Source organism: Indicator indicator, chromosome 20 (genome assembly GCF_027791375.1).
Source record: "Indicator indicator isolate 239-I01 chromosome 20, UM_Iind_1.1, whole genome shotgun sequence".
NCBI classification, from domain to species: Eukaryota; Metazoa; Chordata; class Aves; order Piciformes; family Indicatoridae; genus Indicator; species Indicator indicator.
In genome coordinates this window covers 6,407,284-6,422,922 of record NC_072029.1, presented here as the reverse complement: position 1 = coordinate 6,422,922, position 15,639 = coordinate 6,407,284, and the positions used below count along the sequence as shown (strand labels likewise).

Sequence of the window (15,639 nt, the reverse complement as noted above, 5' to 3'; positions counted from 1 at the left end):
GTACAAGCAGCATGGCAATGCTCAGGCACTATTCAAACTTCAGGATATTTATTAACTACAGTAGCACCTCCAAACTACATCAGAAAAATGCCTCATGCTTTTGGCTCTACAGCAAACCAAACTGCAAGAGAGCTCCTGTCCCAGGGAGTTTCCAAACCAAGGTAAGAAAGATGATAAGAGAAAGAACAGATGTGATACAGATAAGCTGCAATGGTCTCAACTATTAGGTGAAGGTTTCAGCTCCTGTGTTTAGGCTCTGCAGGACCTGGGGCTCTCCTGCTCCTCGATACTATAGATGCCATATGCAGCTGGTGTGTTCCATGGAAAGGATCACTACAGATGTATAGAAATGTGAAAAAGCCTGGAATTGTCCATAGGATGAGACATTTATACCCTTTTGTTGTGATATTTTATTTCATAGACTTAGAGGATAGTTTTGGTTGGAAAAGAACTCTAAGATCATCGAGTCCGACCTTCAACCCAACACCACTGTGGCCACTAAACCATGTCCCAAAGTGCCATGGCCACAGGTTTCTTAAACACCTCCAGGGATGGGGACTCCACCACCTCCCTGGGCAGCCTGTTCCAATGACTGACTGCTCTTGCAGCAAAGAAATTCTTCCTAATATCCAATTTAAAACCTCAAACAAACCAAAGTCAATTTCAACAGAGTTAAACCCAAGAGGCTTAAAATCTAAAATTATGTCAAAATTCTGGACCACAGCTGCTTTAAATTACAACTAAGGATGGGAAGAAGAACACATATGGAGAAGTTGTCCTTGGGTGAGAAAATAGTTATTTAACCAATTCAACATTATTTTTAGAAATCTAATTTGGTACTCACTGTGCAAGAGCCACAACCTGTTCCCGGGTCGTCGGTAGCGGCAGGATTGTTTTGGAAGCATCCTTAATGTAATCCAGCAAAATGAAGTCAGGTGGTGGAAGCCAGCATGAAGTTTCTGGATCTGTTTCCTCCTGGACTTTAGGTGTAATCTGAATAACTTCTTTTGGTTTTTCCTCTTCTTTTTTCCCCTTCCCTTTTCTTCCAAAGCAAGCAAAATATACCTACTAAAGAATGCTGTAATCTCTAAAGTCCAAATTCAAGTACAGTAGTTCTCCAATGGGACATTTGAGACAAACTGATTTGGAGGGGGGAAGGAAGGACAAATCTATCAGTACTCCAAAGTCTACAGAGCTGTGGACAACACTTGTGGAACATACCCTCAGGAGAATCATAGAATTGTGTCAGTTGAAAAAGACCTTTAAAATCATCAAGTCCAACCATTAGCTAACTACCAAGGCTGGTATGAAACCACATCCCTCTGCTTCACATCTCTGCCTCTTTGAAACACCTCCAGGCATGGGGATTCAACCACCTCCCTGGGGAGCCTGTTCCAGTGGTTGAGTTAGTTTCTTCTAATTTCCAATCTAAACCTCCCCGGTGCATCTGGAGGCCAAGTCCTCTCTTCCTATCACTTGTTGTTAGGGAGAAGGACCCTCCCCCCCAGCTCCTTTCAGGGAGTTGCAGAGAGCCAGAAGGTCTCCTCCCATCCTCCTGACACCCACCCTTCAAGTATTTATAAGCCTCAGTCTTCTCTTTGCTAGACTAAAAATCTCTCCCTTTGCTGTCCCCTCTCCAGCAAGTCCCTGTCCTTCTTGATCTGGAAAACCCAGAACCAGTGACAGTATTCCAGATGTGGCCTCACCAGGGCAGAGTGAGGGGGAAGAGAACCTTCCTCAATCTGCTGGCCACACTTTTCTTGATGAACCTCAGGATGCCATTGGACTTCATGGCCGTAAGGGCACATTGCTGGCTCATGGTCATCCTGTTGTCCACCAGGACTCCCAGGTCCTTTTCCCCAGAGCTGCTCTCCAACAGGTCAGCCCCTCTACTGATCTACTCTACTGATCCTCTACTGATCCATGGGTTTGTTCTTTCCCAGATGCAGGACTCTATACTTGCCCTTACTGAATTTCATTACATTTCTCCCCACCCATCCCTCCAGCCTGTCCAGGTCCCACTGGATGGCAGGCAGCACAGCCTTCTGGCATGTCATCCACTCCTCCCAGTTTGGTATCACCAGCAAACTGCCTGAGGGTACACTCTGTGCCTTCATCCAAATCACTGATGAAGATGTTGATAGGGCTGGGCCCAGCACTGACCCCTGAGGGGACACCACTAGCCACAGGCCTCCAACTAGACTCTGCCTCACTGACTACAACTGTTTGAGCCCTCTCCTTTAAGCAGTTCCCAATCCATCTCACCACCTACTCATCCACATCATAAGTCCTGAATAATTATATTGTGAGATATGACCAAATTTCTGTCTTTTGTTTAAGAGTTCTGGCTTATTTTTTTCACAAATTCAGAATACTTCTGGCATTCTTGGAAGGAAAAAAAAAAAAGAAATAAAGAATAAAAAGGGGGGAAAGAATAAAAAAAAAAGGGAAAAAAGGGAAAAATAAACAAAGAAAAAGGAAAAAAGAAAAATAAAAAGGGGGAAATTAAAAAGGGAGAAAAAGAAAAAGAAAAAATAAAAAAGAAATTGAAAAAAGCAAAAAAAAAAAAAAAGAGAAAGAAAATAAAAGAAAGAAAAAAGGGCCAGCAGAGTACAGGGCTCCAGGACACGCTATCAATATTGAATGGTCTTCAGATTATTTTTAAGCTTCCAGAAGGAGCAGCACTCCTTAAAAGGAAGGCAGTGGACAAAGCAGAAGGACATTTACCATTATCAGCAGTCTAATTCAAGCCATTTGTCTTCAGGATGCTTTGCAAAGTTCTCTTTTACCTATTGAGACTGAACCATAGTCACAAAAAAGCCCTTTTCACATCACATTTTAGAAGGATAACCAATTAAGATTTAATCTTGAAATTATAGCAAAATTCATCACCCTCTTCCATAAACCATTCTGGTTATTAATTACACTTAAAGCTGAAAAAAAAAGCAGAGAAACAGTTTTCTTTATCTCATTTGACTCCATCTAACTATAGCCAGGGAACCTTAGAGTGCTAGATGAAGCAGCTACTTCCTCTCCACTTAGACACTTGTACCTTATGGTGAAGACTATTCTGGTTTAAACACAGCCCTGAATTATCCCCAGCTCCCTGGTGTCTGGCTTAGGAGGTTTTCCAAGCAACAGCTTTCACAAAAGGGTGTCGTTCTTGTTCCTTGATCAACTTCTCTTTGTCCCCTGCTCTTCCCCTCTATCCTCCCAGTACTTTCCTGTCCCTGTGCAAAAAGCACAGCTGCATCACCCTGCTGTAGCAGGTGCATTTGTTCCCTTTTCCTCAAGTGACTCATGAGCAACGCTCATTCTCCTTCTTTCAGGAAGAAAAGACTTGAGACAGAGGAGGCTGAACAGTGATTTCTTTGGGTTTTTTTTGCTGCTGCTTATTTCTTTGATGTGTTCTGTTCCTTGGTGGAATGGCTGCTTTAAGGCTGTCTTTCACACCTTACTCCTCAGCTCTTCAGTTCGTCATGATTAGGGGGTTGGCCTGCTGGAAAGCAGCTCCATGGAGAAGTACCTTGGAGTCCTGGTGGACAGTTAGTTATCCATGGGACAGCAATGTGCCCTTGTGGCCAAGAAGGCCAATGGTATCCTGGGGTGTGTTAAGAAGAGCGTGGCCAGCAGGTCAAGGGAGGTTCTCCTCCCCCTCTATTCTGCCCTGGTGAGACCACAGCTGGAGTATTGTCTCCAATTCTGGGCTTCCCAGGTCAAGTGGGACAGGGATATGCTAGAGAGAGTTCAATGGAGGCTATGAGGATGATGAAAGGACTGGAAGATATGTCTGATGAGGAGAGGCTGTTTAGCCTGGAGAAGAGAAGACTGAGAGGGGATCTTATTAATGTTTATAAATATCTGAAGGGTGGGTGCCAAGAAGAGGGGGCCAGGCTCTTTTCAGTGGTGTCCTCTGGTAGAATGAGGGGCAATGGATCCACACCAGAACACAGGAAGTTCCACCTTAACATGAGGAAAAACTTTTTTTACTGTGAGGGTGACAGAGCCCTGAAACAGGCTGCCCAGAGAGGTTGTGGAATATCCTTTTCTAGAGATTTCCAAGACCCACCTGGATGTTTCTGTGTGACCTGCCCTAGGTGATCCTGCTCTGGCAGGTGGGATTGGACTTGATGATCTCTAGAGGTCCCTTCCAACCCCTACCATCCTGTAATTCTGTGATTCTCTGATTCTCTGATTCTGTGATTCTCTGATTCTGTGATTCTGTGATTCTCTGATTCTGTGATTCTATGATTCTCTGTGTAATCCTTACCTCAGCAGGGACTGTGGAGATGCTGTCTGACAGCTGAGTGCTATAGAATAACCAGAAACCATTACAGTAGTCTTATACTGTCTTTGTTCTCTCCTCTTTTTTTGTTTTGTTTTGGTTTTGATCCCATTTTTATTTACCTGCAGGAACCATGACATCCCAACAAAATCACTCTCCTTCCCCAAAGCTGTCTTACAGCCCTGTGAACGCAGAGGAATATTGCAAAGGAGAACTCTTGGCAGTTGCAACACCAGTACAAAAGTCCAGTGGGTGATCAGAGAGTCAGTGTGAGGAAGAAGGCAGCCAATATGATATCATAGCACCAAAAGACAGCCATGATGTCAATTTTCTTTCCTTTGTCTCCACAGCTTAATGCCTTGGCTCTCTAGAAAAGGAGTAAATGAGCATTGGGAAGTATCTCCTTGAAGGCTGTGCTGGAGCACAGCATGGAATAAATGCCTATTTGTCAGCCTACATTAACTATCATCTCTTAGCCCAGTTGATGTGTGTATCAGATCTGCAGCTGTGTGATCAGAAAGGTGCTCTCTCTCTATGCAAATGAGTCCAACTCTCAGCTAGGCATCGCTCTGCTTCTGATTCAAACCCTTCCAGCAGACAATTACAACTGCCCTTTCTCTTAGCTTTCAACTCTGGTTTGTAGAAAGCAGCCTCACTTTCTCAAAATGAAGGCTTTCAGGTGTGTTCAGCAGCACTTTGCAAAAGAATGATGAACAGAAACATATGATCAAAGGGGGGGAAAAATACATAGGAAAAAAGTCTAAGCATCATTGAGACTTGGAGTCAGTGACTGACCTTCAAGTAACTCCCATATATCTCACAAATTAATAGTGAGGCATGAATTATGGACTCAAAATGAATGACAATGGGGTTATAAATCACACAATCATCATGACATTCAAAAGCAATTATTTCATACTTGAGGCCAAAAAAAAACCAAAACCCTTTGTATCCCTGCAAGTTTACTATGGCAAGCGGAGCCAAGGATTTGGGTTTGCCTAAAGAAAATATTTTGCTTTTTTAAAAAGAGTTATGGTTGCTGCCAGAGCAGTCATTGGCTGTGTAATGGACATAAATTAGAGCAAAAAGCAAGGCTAGCCTCGTCTCACACTGTAATACACAAACACATCATCTTGTCTGAACAGGTCTCTCAACTCTGCACAGCTGCTTGGGACTGTGCAAAATGGTTCATGACTCCAAAGCATCTTCTGAGGTGAAGGAATCCCCCACTGGTGCCAAGGAAACAGAGCTGGGGCTCAATATCTGCCCTTGCCCCCTTCTCTCTCTGAGTAAATTTGCATATGCATGGGGGGTGACCAGAGTATGCCAGGCATCAGGAGGACCTGCTAAGTGAGCAGAAGCTAGAACAGGCCTGCTAAGACACTCAGGATGCATCATCTCCTCTTCTGCATCCTCAAACAGTAACCATCCACAAGGCAATTCCTAGGATTCCTTTCAGATATCTATTGTGAAATGATTGAACTCCAGACATGCCTGAAGCCCAAATAACTACACAACCCTAAACGTCTCCCTTGTAAGCCAGGAACTTTTGGATAGACTAATCTCACAATTTGGGCCCTGATTTAAGTCAGAACCTCAACCCCTCACAGTCAGTAGCTGTTACCTGCTAACAGGTATGATTTGCATGTCAGTTGTAAACAACAGATGCACACAATTCAAGGTCTAATACCTTAAGCCTTTCTCTCTGGTGCTGCCTTAGCTGGGTGAACACCACTGCCCAGAGAACTCCTGCACTTCCTCTGCATCCAATCTGAATCCACCCATTTCTAGTTTTGCTCCATTGCCCCCAGTCCTATCACTACTTGACTCCCTCAAAAATCCCTCCCCAGCTTTCTTGTAGGTCATCAAGTCCAACCATTCTTTAACTCTACCGGGGCTGGTTCTACACCATGTCTCTCAGCACCACATCTATACACAGAAATACATAAGCAGTCTAAGAAATCAACCATTATCTCTTATCAGTGAAGAGCCAGTACAGACAGTAGCACATCACAGGTCATGGATGAGCTCCAAGCTAAAAGTTCCAAACATTTTATTTCAGTTCCCACAGCAGACAAACCATCTCTCTTTTTTGTTTCCAACCCTTCTGCACTCAGCATCTTGTAATGCTCACCACTGACTAGAATTCATGGCCCTGAAACAAGGCCAAGGCATCCTGCACCATAAACCAAGGAAAATCAGTAAGTCAGGATTGGGACCCACAGAAACCAGCCTGATAAGGTTGCTAAGGTTGATAAGGATGCTAAGGTTGATAAGGATGAGCGGCAAGGATGACTGGGGGACTCGAACATCTCTCCTATGAAGAAAGACTGAGAGACCTGGGATGTTTAGTTGTGGGAGGAGAAGGCTGAGAGGGGATCTGATCAATGCCTATAAAGATCTGAGGGGTGGGTGTCAGGATGAAGGTGCCAGGCTCTGTTGGGTGGTGCCCAGTGATAGGACAAGGAACAACAGGTACAAGCTCGAACACAGGAGATTCTCAACATGAGGATGAAATTCTTTTGTAAGGGTGCTAGAGCCCTGGAACATATTGCCCAGAGAGGTTGTGGAGTCTCCTTCTCTGGAGATTTTCAAAACCTGCTTGGATGCATTCCTGTGTGACCTGTCCTAGGTGATCCTGCTCTGGCAGGGGGGTTGGACTCAATGATCTCTAGATGTCCCTTCCAACCCCGAACGCTCTGCAGTTCTGTGATAAATGGCTCACTAAGCTAACAGATATCACCCCACTGATGGCAAGGAGGATCTGCTTGGGCCAGTTTTGGAATCTTGAACCTTCCCCAGGAACTGGGAACATGCACCTGCCTTCTCTGAAAGGCACTGCTGGGGCTGTGATTGTGCTGTTGTTTTATGTGAAGAACAGTTGGGAGACCATGCTTCAGTTTTCTTCCACAGGAACAAATTAAGATTTATTTTTTAATATATATTAAAATCCAATCAAGACAAGGACTAGAACTTTGGTGCCCTAACTGCTGAAGTAGAAAGCTCTGTTCATTACACCTCAGCAGTAGTGAATAGCTTCAACAAACCAGAACTAAACCCCAAATATCTTCTGATCAGCTGTCTGGAGGGAGAGGCTCAGATCCTCATTCTGTAAAAGAAGGAAATTAGTTTCCTACTACAAAGTGAAGAGGTTCTGACCAATGGTCTGAGCAGCCATGCCCACCAGAGTAGTTCCTCAGAAAGCACTGCAGGACTGTGCCCAGTGTATTGTGTGGGTCAGAAAAAGGCAATTTTAGGCTTGTTACTTTCAAAGCTGGGGCACTTCTGAGCTTTTAGCATTTCACTGGAAGAAATTTAATCTAGAAAGGCACATAGACAGTGTAGGAACTTTCTGTGGGTCTAGGTTCTAAATCAAGAAACTTCTACCCTAATTTCCCTGTGTCAAGATGTAAAAGAACAGCATTTCACTGCCTTCAAGAGATACTGGAAAGAAAACCAGCCAAATAAATGGGAGATCATAGACTCATAGAATGGTTTGGGTTGGAAGTGACCTTAAAGATCATCCAGTTCCAACCCCCCTGCCATGGGCAGGGACACCTTCCACTAGCCCAGGTTGCTCAAGGCCTCATCCAGCCTGGCCTTGAACACCTCTAGGTAGAGGGTAGGTGTTTAGATGTAGCATGGAGAGAGAGGACAAATAATTACTAAGACAGACAAAGGAATATTACTGCAATTAGGAGGTGAAAGAAAAACTCCAAAGGCACCTTCAGCATTGCATGTGAGCATTTGCACTCCATTTGGAACCACAATTCTATTTCTAATGTTAGAGCAATAACAGAACACTGACAAGGGTAAGTCTGAAAACCATACCTTCCTTTTTCTTTACTGCTTTTTCTTGAAGTAGGTGATGAGATTGTCTGTTCAGAAGATGAATCCTGTGTCTTCTCCCCTGCTGCAAGGCTGAAATGGAACAAGGCATTTCTGCATGTTATTTGCAGAGTTAGTGCATGCATGTTAAGCTGTAAAAATGGAGAGCAGCTCTGGGAAAAAAAACATCTGGAAGTCCTGGTGGACAACAGGATCCCCACGAGCCAGTCATGTGCCCTTGTGGCCATTGGCATCCTGGGTTCATCAAGAAGAGTGGGGCCAGCAGGTCAAGGCAGGTTTTCCTCCTCTTCTACTCTGTTCTGGTGAGGCCACATCTGGAATACTGTCTCCAGTCGCAGGCTCCCTGGTTCAAGAAGGACAGCGACTTGCTGGAGGGGGTACAGAAAAGGGCTACAAAGATGCTGAGGGCACTGGAACATCTCTCTTATGAGGAAAGACTGAGAGAACTGGGTCGTTTTAGTCTGGAGAGGAGAAGACGGAGGGGGGATCTCATCAATGATGATCAATACTTAAGGGTGGGTGTCTGAAGGATGTCTGAAGGATGTGGCGAGGCTTTTTCCAGTGGTTTCCAGTGACAGAGCAAGGGGTACTGGGCACAAATTTGAACACAAGAAGTTCCATCTAAACATGAGGAAGAACTTCTTTAATTTAAGGGTGACAGAACACTCGACCAGGCTACCCAGTGAGGTGGTGGAGCCTCCACCTCTGGAGCCATTCAAAACTTTCCTGGATGGGTTCCTGTGCAACCTTCTCTAGGTGAACCTGCCTTGATCTCTCCAGAGGTCACTCACAACCCCTACCATTCTGTGATTCTGTGATTCTGTGAGTTCTGATTTTAAAGGGCAGTAAATACCTTCACAAGTATATAAATGGAAGAAACAACACCACCACTAATAAATTGGATATTGGTTTGGGGATCAAAAATGAAGTATGGAATCCCAGATGATGGGCACAAAAGTAATTGAGGAGTAAGACTGCTGCCAAGGACCAAAGGCAAGGAAATGTATTGAAGTCAAAGGAAGAAAACCTGATAAGACAACTCTAGGGATCAAGGAAAAGCATGGAAATTTCATTTGTCACAGATATTCACAGACATTTTATGGTGTCATCTGCAAGCTTAAAAGGGAAGCTAATGATACTGTAAAGCAAATATGGGATGTGTTGACAGAGAAGAAGGTTTTGGACTTGCAGAATATTGGCAGAGGGTTCTTTGATCTGTGAGACTGTTTACAGGAACAGACTTCCAGTTAAACAAGCCCAATACCAACTTCCTGCATTCAAACCTAAGAAGATTTGTTAGTCTGGCTGCAACTTAAACAGAGAAGAAATGGACACAGGTTCCTTATCAAGCCTGCAAGCTCAGTGCTGGCTTTGTCCTGCCTCTTGGGATGTTGTGCTTAAAATTCTATGTGTTTGTCTCTGCAAGAAAATCATAGGTTTCACTGTTGCATGTTGCCATTCAGCTTAGATGCCGTAATTATTATGGCAGATGACAGGCTTTACTGTAACTAATCAAACGCTGGCTGTCCTGCCACCAGGAATCAAAAGGGTGTTCAATGAATGAGTCTTCATGGCTAAATTAAAAAAAAAAACAAAGCAACTGAATAAATCTTTTCAGGCTAGAAGGAATCACAGAACGATCACAGAACAGTGGGGGTTGGAAGGGACCTCTGGAGATCGAGTCCAACTCCCCTGCTAGAGGAGGGTCATCTAGAGCAGGTTGCTTAAGGAAATGGAGAACCCACCACCTTCCTGGGCAGCCTGCTCCAGTGCTCCACCACCCTCCAAGCAAAGAAGTTCCTCCTCATCTTTAGATGGAACTTTGTGTGTTCAAGATTGTCCCCATTTCGTCTTGTCACTAGGGACCACTGAAAAAAGACTGCCCCCATCCTCCTGACATCCACCCTTTTATAAGCACTGATAAGGTCCCCCCTCAGTCTTCTCTAGGCCCCAAGTCCCTCAGCCTTTCTTCACAGAGATGTTCTAGTCCCCTATGGGGACAGGCTGCAAGAGCTGGAGTTGTTCAGCCTGGAGAAGAGAAAGTTCCTGGGACACCTTACAGTAGCCTTCCAGTACCTGAAAGGGGCCTACAAAAAATCTGGGGAGGGACCTTTTACAAGAGTTTGTAGTGACAGGATGAGGGGCAATGGCTTTGAGCTGGAAGAGTGCAGATTTAGACTGGAGATTAGGAAGAAATTCTTTACAGTGAGGCTGGGGAGACACTGGAACAGGTTGCCCATGGAGGTTGTAGATGTCCCCTCCCTGGAAGTGTTCAAGGCCAGGCTGGACAGGACCTTGAGCAACCTGGTCTAGTGGAAGGTGTCCACAGCAGGGGTGTTGGAAGCAGGTAATTTTTAAGGTCCCTTCCTAACTTAAACCATTCTAAGATTCTATGACCTTCATAGCCCTTTGCTGCACCCTCTCAAGCAGTTCCCTGTCCTTCTCGAACTGGGGAGCCCAGAACTGGATACAATACTTCAGATGAGACCTTGCCAGGACAGAATAGAGGGGAGGGCAAACCTCCCTTGACCTGCTTGCCATACTCTACTTGATGCAACCCAGGATGCCATTGGTCTTCTTGGCCACAAGAGCACAGCTTTTTCATTTTACAACATACAGATCTCGTGCATTCCAGGACACGAAGCACTGTGCTGAGATTAAAGCAGATCCCTCCAGTCTATATGTTCACATGTGTATCTGTACTCTCTAGTTTGCACTGGAAGCAGTGGAAAGGATGGGAATGATGTCAGAAATGCTAGGAGACCAAACATGACTCACTCATCTTGGGCTTTAGCATTGATGAAGATTGTAGCCCGGCGGTCAGAAAGCTCTTGCATGCTCAGCTCCTTCAGAGAGAAAAATTTCACTCCAAGCCTTATCTACAAGAAAATCAGCATAAAAGATAAGGTGTTGGAGAGGAAGAGGAAAAAAAATACATTGAAAATATGCTTAGAGTGTAATTTAAAAATCCTAATCTTTAAGAGGTGACTTATCTAAGTGTGGCAGTTTAGGCTGGGTGCCCCCTGCCACTGCTGCATGAGATACACCTCTGGTGTCCTGGGTGCCCACCCACAGGGGTGGACACAGGAAACGACGTATTTCTACCCATAAATCCTGCACCCTATAAGGCCATCTGCAGAGTCAGTCTCTTCCTCTTTCTTCCCTCTCTGCTCCCACGGGAGATGTCCTCTCTTATCGGGTAATGCCGGGGGAATATCCTCAAGGCCTCTTAGGCCTGTCTAGGCCTAATGCCAGGAGGAGAATGGAGGGGGGGCAGTCTCAGACCTGGCCAGCCTGAGACTTGCCTAGCAGTGGGAGGGGGAAGAAAGAGCCCTGGGGGTTTGGGTTTACCCTCAGGTGGGAAGAAGGGAAGGATTGGGAAGCTTTGGGAATTCTGTGAGGGGTTCTGTAGGCTTTGGGATACTCTTTGTCACTATGCTTTGTAGCTTGTAGTTCTCTGTAGCTTCACCAATTGCTTTTCCATTTAAACTTTCCATCACTCTCCAATCCGTTTGTGTGAGTCTCATTCTTTTGTCCCTTTCGGGGCAAGAGACGATCTGTCTGGCCCCAAACCAGCACACTAAGCCATTCAAAATGTGAAATGTTCCTCTCCATTCGCACTTTTTCCCCATTAAGTTTCTTACAGAGACTGTTTATATGTCATTTAATTAGGAGTTATTGCTACTGTGTCATTCCAAACAGCTCAAGAATAAGGAACTTTACAATATAGGATGGAATTTTCCGAAGCAACCAAGAGCATTTCCCTGATTTTGCAGCAAGGCTGGGATTTCTAATTCAGCTGAGCATTTTGAACAGTCCTTCTTGGATTGAAACTGAGCACAGCACTGACAGGTGACAGGTGAGTCAATCTTGGTATGGAAACTCTGCTTTGTGACAGAAAGGGTCCTGCCCAAGGTGGAAGTACAAACTCTTTATTTCTTTATGAAAAATAAACAAACAAAAAGCCCAGAGGTGGCAGGTTAGTATTAAGTGTACTGCAGGGAAAGAGTCCAGGAGAACTAAGGCCTGAGAAAGGACCTGGAAAGGAACTGGGTCTGCACAGCTTATACAGGATGGGGATGAAGTTCTCAAGTGGGGAACAGCATGCAAATGACAAGATTCCATCATCCTGGGGAAGAGTGGTTGGAGAGCTGCTCTGCAGAGGAGGACCTGCTTGGAGGACCTCAGCCTGGAGAAGAGGAGGCTCTGGGGATACCTAATAGCAGCCTTCCAGTACCTGAAGGGAGCCTACAGGAAGGATGGAGAGAGACTATTTCCAAAGGCCTGCAGGGACAGGATGAGGGGCAATGGCTTCAGACTAGAGAAGGGTAGATTTAGATTGGATATCAGGAAGAAGTTCTTCACTGTGAGGGTGGTGGAACATTGGAACAGGTTGCCCAGGGAGGTGGTTGAGGTCCTTTCCCTGGAGATACTCAAGGTGAGGCTGGACAAGGCCCTGGGCAACCTGATGTAGTTGGGAATGTCCCTGCTGACTGCAGGGAGGTTGGACTGGATGACCATTGGAGGTCACCTCTGGCCTTGACCATTCTATGATTCTATGACCTGGGGATGTTCATGGACAGCTGAATGCTCATGTGGCCAAGAAGGCCAGTGGCATTCTGGCTTGGATCAGGAATAATGTGGCCAGCAGGTTTAGGGATGTGATTGTCATCATGTACTTAGCACTGGTGAAGACACACCTCAAATACTATCTTCAGTTTTGGGCCCCTCACTACAGGAAGGACATTGAGGTGCTGGAGCATTTAGAGAAGGGCAGCACAGCTGGTGAAGGGCCTTCAACAGTCTCATGAGGAAGAGCTGAAGACACTAGGGTTGTTTAGTCTGGAGAAGAGGAGGTTGAGGGAAGAACTCATCACCCTCTACAATTACCTCAAAGGAGGCTGGAGCAAGATGGGGATCAGTCTCTTCTCACATGCAGCAAGTGACAGGACAGGAGGATATGGGCTCAAGTTGTGCCAGGGGAGGTTCAGGTTGGATATCAGGAAAAACCTCTTCACAGAAAGGGTTCTCAGACATTGGAACAGGATGCCCAGGGAGATGATAGAGTCACCATCCCTGGAGATATTTAAAAGGCACATGGATGTGGTGCTGATGGATGTGGTTTAGTGCTGCTAGCTTAGCAGTAGTTGGGGGATTGTGAGCTCTAGGAAAGTGCTTGGACTTGATGATCTCAAAGGTCTCTTCCAACCTCACCAGTTCTATGGGCTATGATCTTCTATGATGTAAGAAAGATAATCAGAATAAATTAGTATAAAAGCTGAGAAACTTCAGCACAATAAACCTAAGTACTTCATGTAGCCAGGATCTGGCTATAGTACTCTTACTTTTCCTAAACCAAGGAAAAAAAATTGACTCTTTCTAAGTAGAGTGATTAATTTAAAGTAGCTTACCTTACCACAGTCATAGAACCCATCAGCAATGATATCCCTTGATGATAAATACCCCAACTGGCTGTACTTTTGGGGAAGGTTGTTATCAAGTAGCTTTTCTAGAGCAGCGTCGCTAAAGTTATTTTTGCGCCCTTTTGATAGACTAATTTCTTCTAGGACGTCTAAAGCACTGTAGAAAAAAAATACAATGGTTAATTGATCATTGAATACAAATTAATTATTATTATACAGTTAAGAGTTCGTTTTCAGCATTAGCAGATTGGTTTCTAAGTGCTAGCCTTGTGCCCTCTGGGCCAGCGGAAGGGCTGACTGTGCCGCACAGAATTCTTTCGCCTTGCAGTGCTCAAAAGCAAAAGCAATTCCTTTAGGCAGTTAAACTGTTACATCAACAAATGTGGACAGGAAGCCACAATCTTTTATCAGGAGGATGTTAGGCACCACAGAGAACTTGAGAAAAAAAAGGATGTAAAAAGTAGAGTGAAAGGAATAATGTTCAGAGCAGACCTCATGATGCAGTTGAAGGAACTTCTCTCTCTCTCTTGCTAACTTGCAGTGGGATTTGCAGATTCCAGTTGTGTATCGTGCAGTGTGAATCACAGAATGGTTTGGGTTGGAGGGACCTTAATGATCATCTAGTTCCAGCCTCCTGCCATGGGCAGAGACACCTCCCACAAGAGCTCAAGGCCCCATCCAACCTGGCTTTGAACAGTATCAGGTTTGGAGGCTCCACTTGTCTGGGCAACCTGTTCCAATGTCTCATCACTCTCATGGGGAAGAATTTCTTCCTAATGTCTAATCTAAACCCAGCTTCTTCCAGTTTGAAGCCATTTGCCCTCATTCTATCACTCTATGACTTTGTAAAAAGTACCCCCCCAGCTCTCCTGTAGCCCCTTCAGGTACTGAAAGGCTGCTCTAAGGTCATCCCAGAGCCTTTTCTTCTCCAGGCTGAACAGCCCCCACTCTCCCAACCAATCATAAGGGAGGTGCTCCAGCCCTCTGACCATCTTTGTGGCCTCCTTTTTGACCTGCTCCAGCAGTTCAGTGTCCTTGTGCTGCAGGCCCCAGAACTGGATGCAGCAGTCTAGGTGGTTTGGGACTGTTACTGTATTTGGGGCAGGCACAGTTGACAAAGGTTTGCTAAACACATCTGAGCCACAGATGTAGCTGTGTCAGCACCACCAGGAGGTGGAGGACTTTTGCAGTGTGGAGGTAGAAACAAATAGTCACGTGGGGACACAGGAGGACAGTGATTTCTTCAGCTGTTTCTGGTGCTGAAAGCCACATACTGATAAATTCTGACCTGAAACACTTAGGAATAGCTCACTAAGGAGTCATAGGAAGCCAAATCAGGAGAACAGAGCATAGTGTAGTTTTGGAACTTTTTAGGAATGAAGAAAAGAGGAAAAAAACTCAGTGATGCATTACAGTGTGTGTGTGTGTACATCCATCCTGCAGTTTATGTCTGTGTGTCTCTACATGCAGGCAGACATTCCTCGCATCCTAAGGAAGCAATTTTCCCTCTATCTCTACAGATAGATATAATGAACTCCACATTTAGACTGCCTGCTTCTCTCTGTGAACTACCCAGGGAGCCTCAGCTGCGGACATTTACAACATAGGCGTCTGAAGATATGTTGGATGAATTCCAGAGAATGAGTTCTTGAGGCAAGGCAAATGATAACCTTCTCTTTTAGATGGGAGCAGTGGGAGAAAACAGTGCAAGAGCAGTACAGACCATACAGCACCACTGCAGCAATGCCAGGTAGCAGGAAAGTAATTCAGGGAAGAATTTTAAAGGGGAAAATGACTAAGGAAAGGCTAATGTGTACAGCAAGTGTCTGAACCAGAAGACATTACGGGCACAGTGGCACCTTCCCCTCTTGAGGAGGAAAGAGAAGCCCAAACTGGACAAATTCAGGTGCACCAAAAACTCTCTGAAAACTCAAACATAATGAAAAAAGAGGAGTCATGTTGAATGGAAACACAGAAAAGGAAAAGTAAGGGACAATCCATAAAAAGACCCACATGCAAAGTGAGACAGGGACTGAAACAAAAATAAATGTTTCATATGCTCCAAGTCAGAGAGGAAAATGT

At 45.0% G+C, this 15,639-nt stretch overlaps 1 protein-coding gene across 1 annotated transcript in view; it reads right to left on the bottom strand.

Annotated features, from left to right (window-relative positions):
* ARMC3 (armadillo repeat containing 3) overlaps window positions 1-15,639 on the bottom strand; it is a 63,548-nt gene that overhangs the window by 4,032 nt on the left and 43,877 nt on the right. Inside the window, exons 12-15 of the mRNA XM_054389963.1 lie at window positions 13,546-13,714; window positions 10,913-11,013; window positions 8,117-8,206; window positions 845-1,042 (exon numbers count right to left, since the gene is read on the bottom strand). Coding sequence (XP_054245938.1) covers window positions 845-1,042; window positions 8,117-8,206; window positions 10,913-11,013; window positions 13,546-13,714 — 558 coding nt within the window. The remainder of the gene's footprint in view (window positions 1-844; window positions 1,043-8,116; window positions 8,207-10,912; window positions 11,014-13,545; window positions 13,715-15,639) is intronic.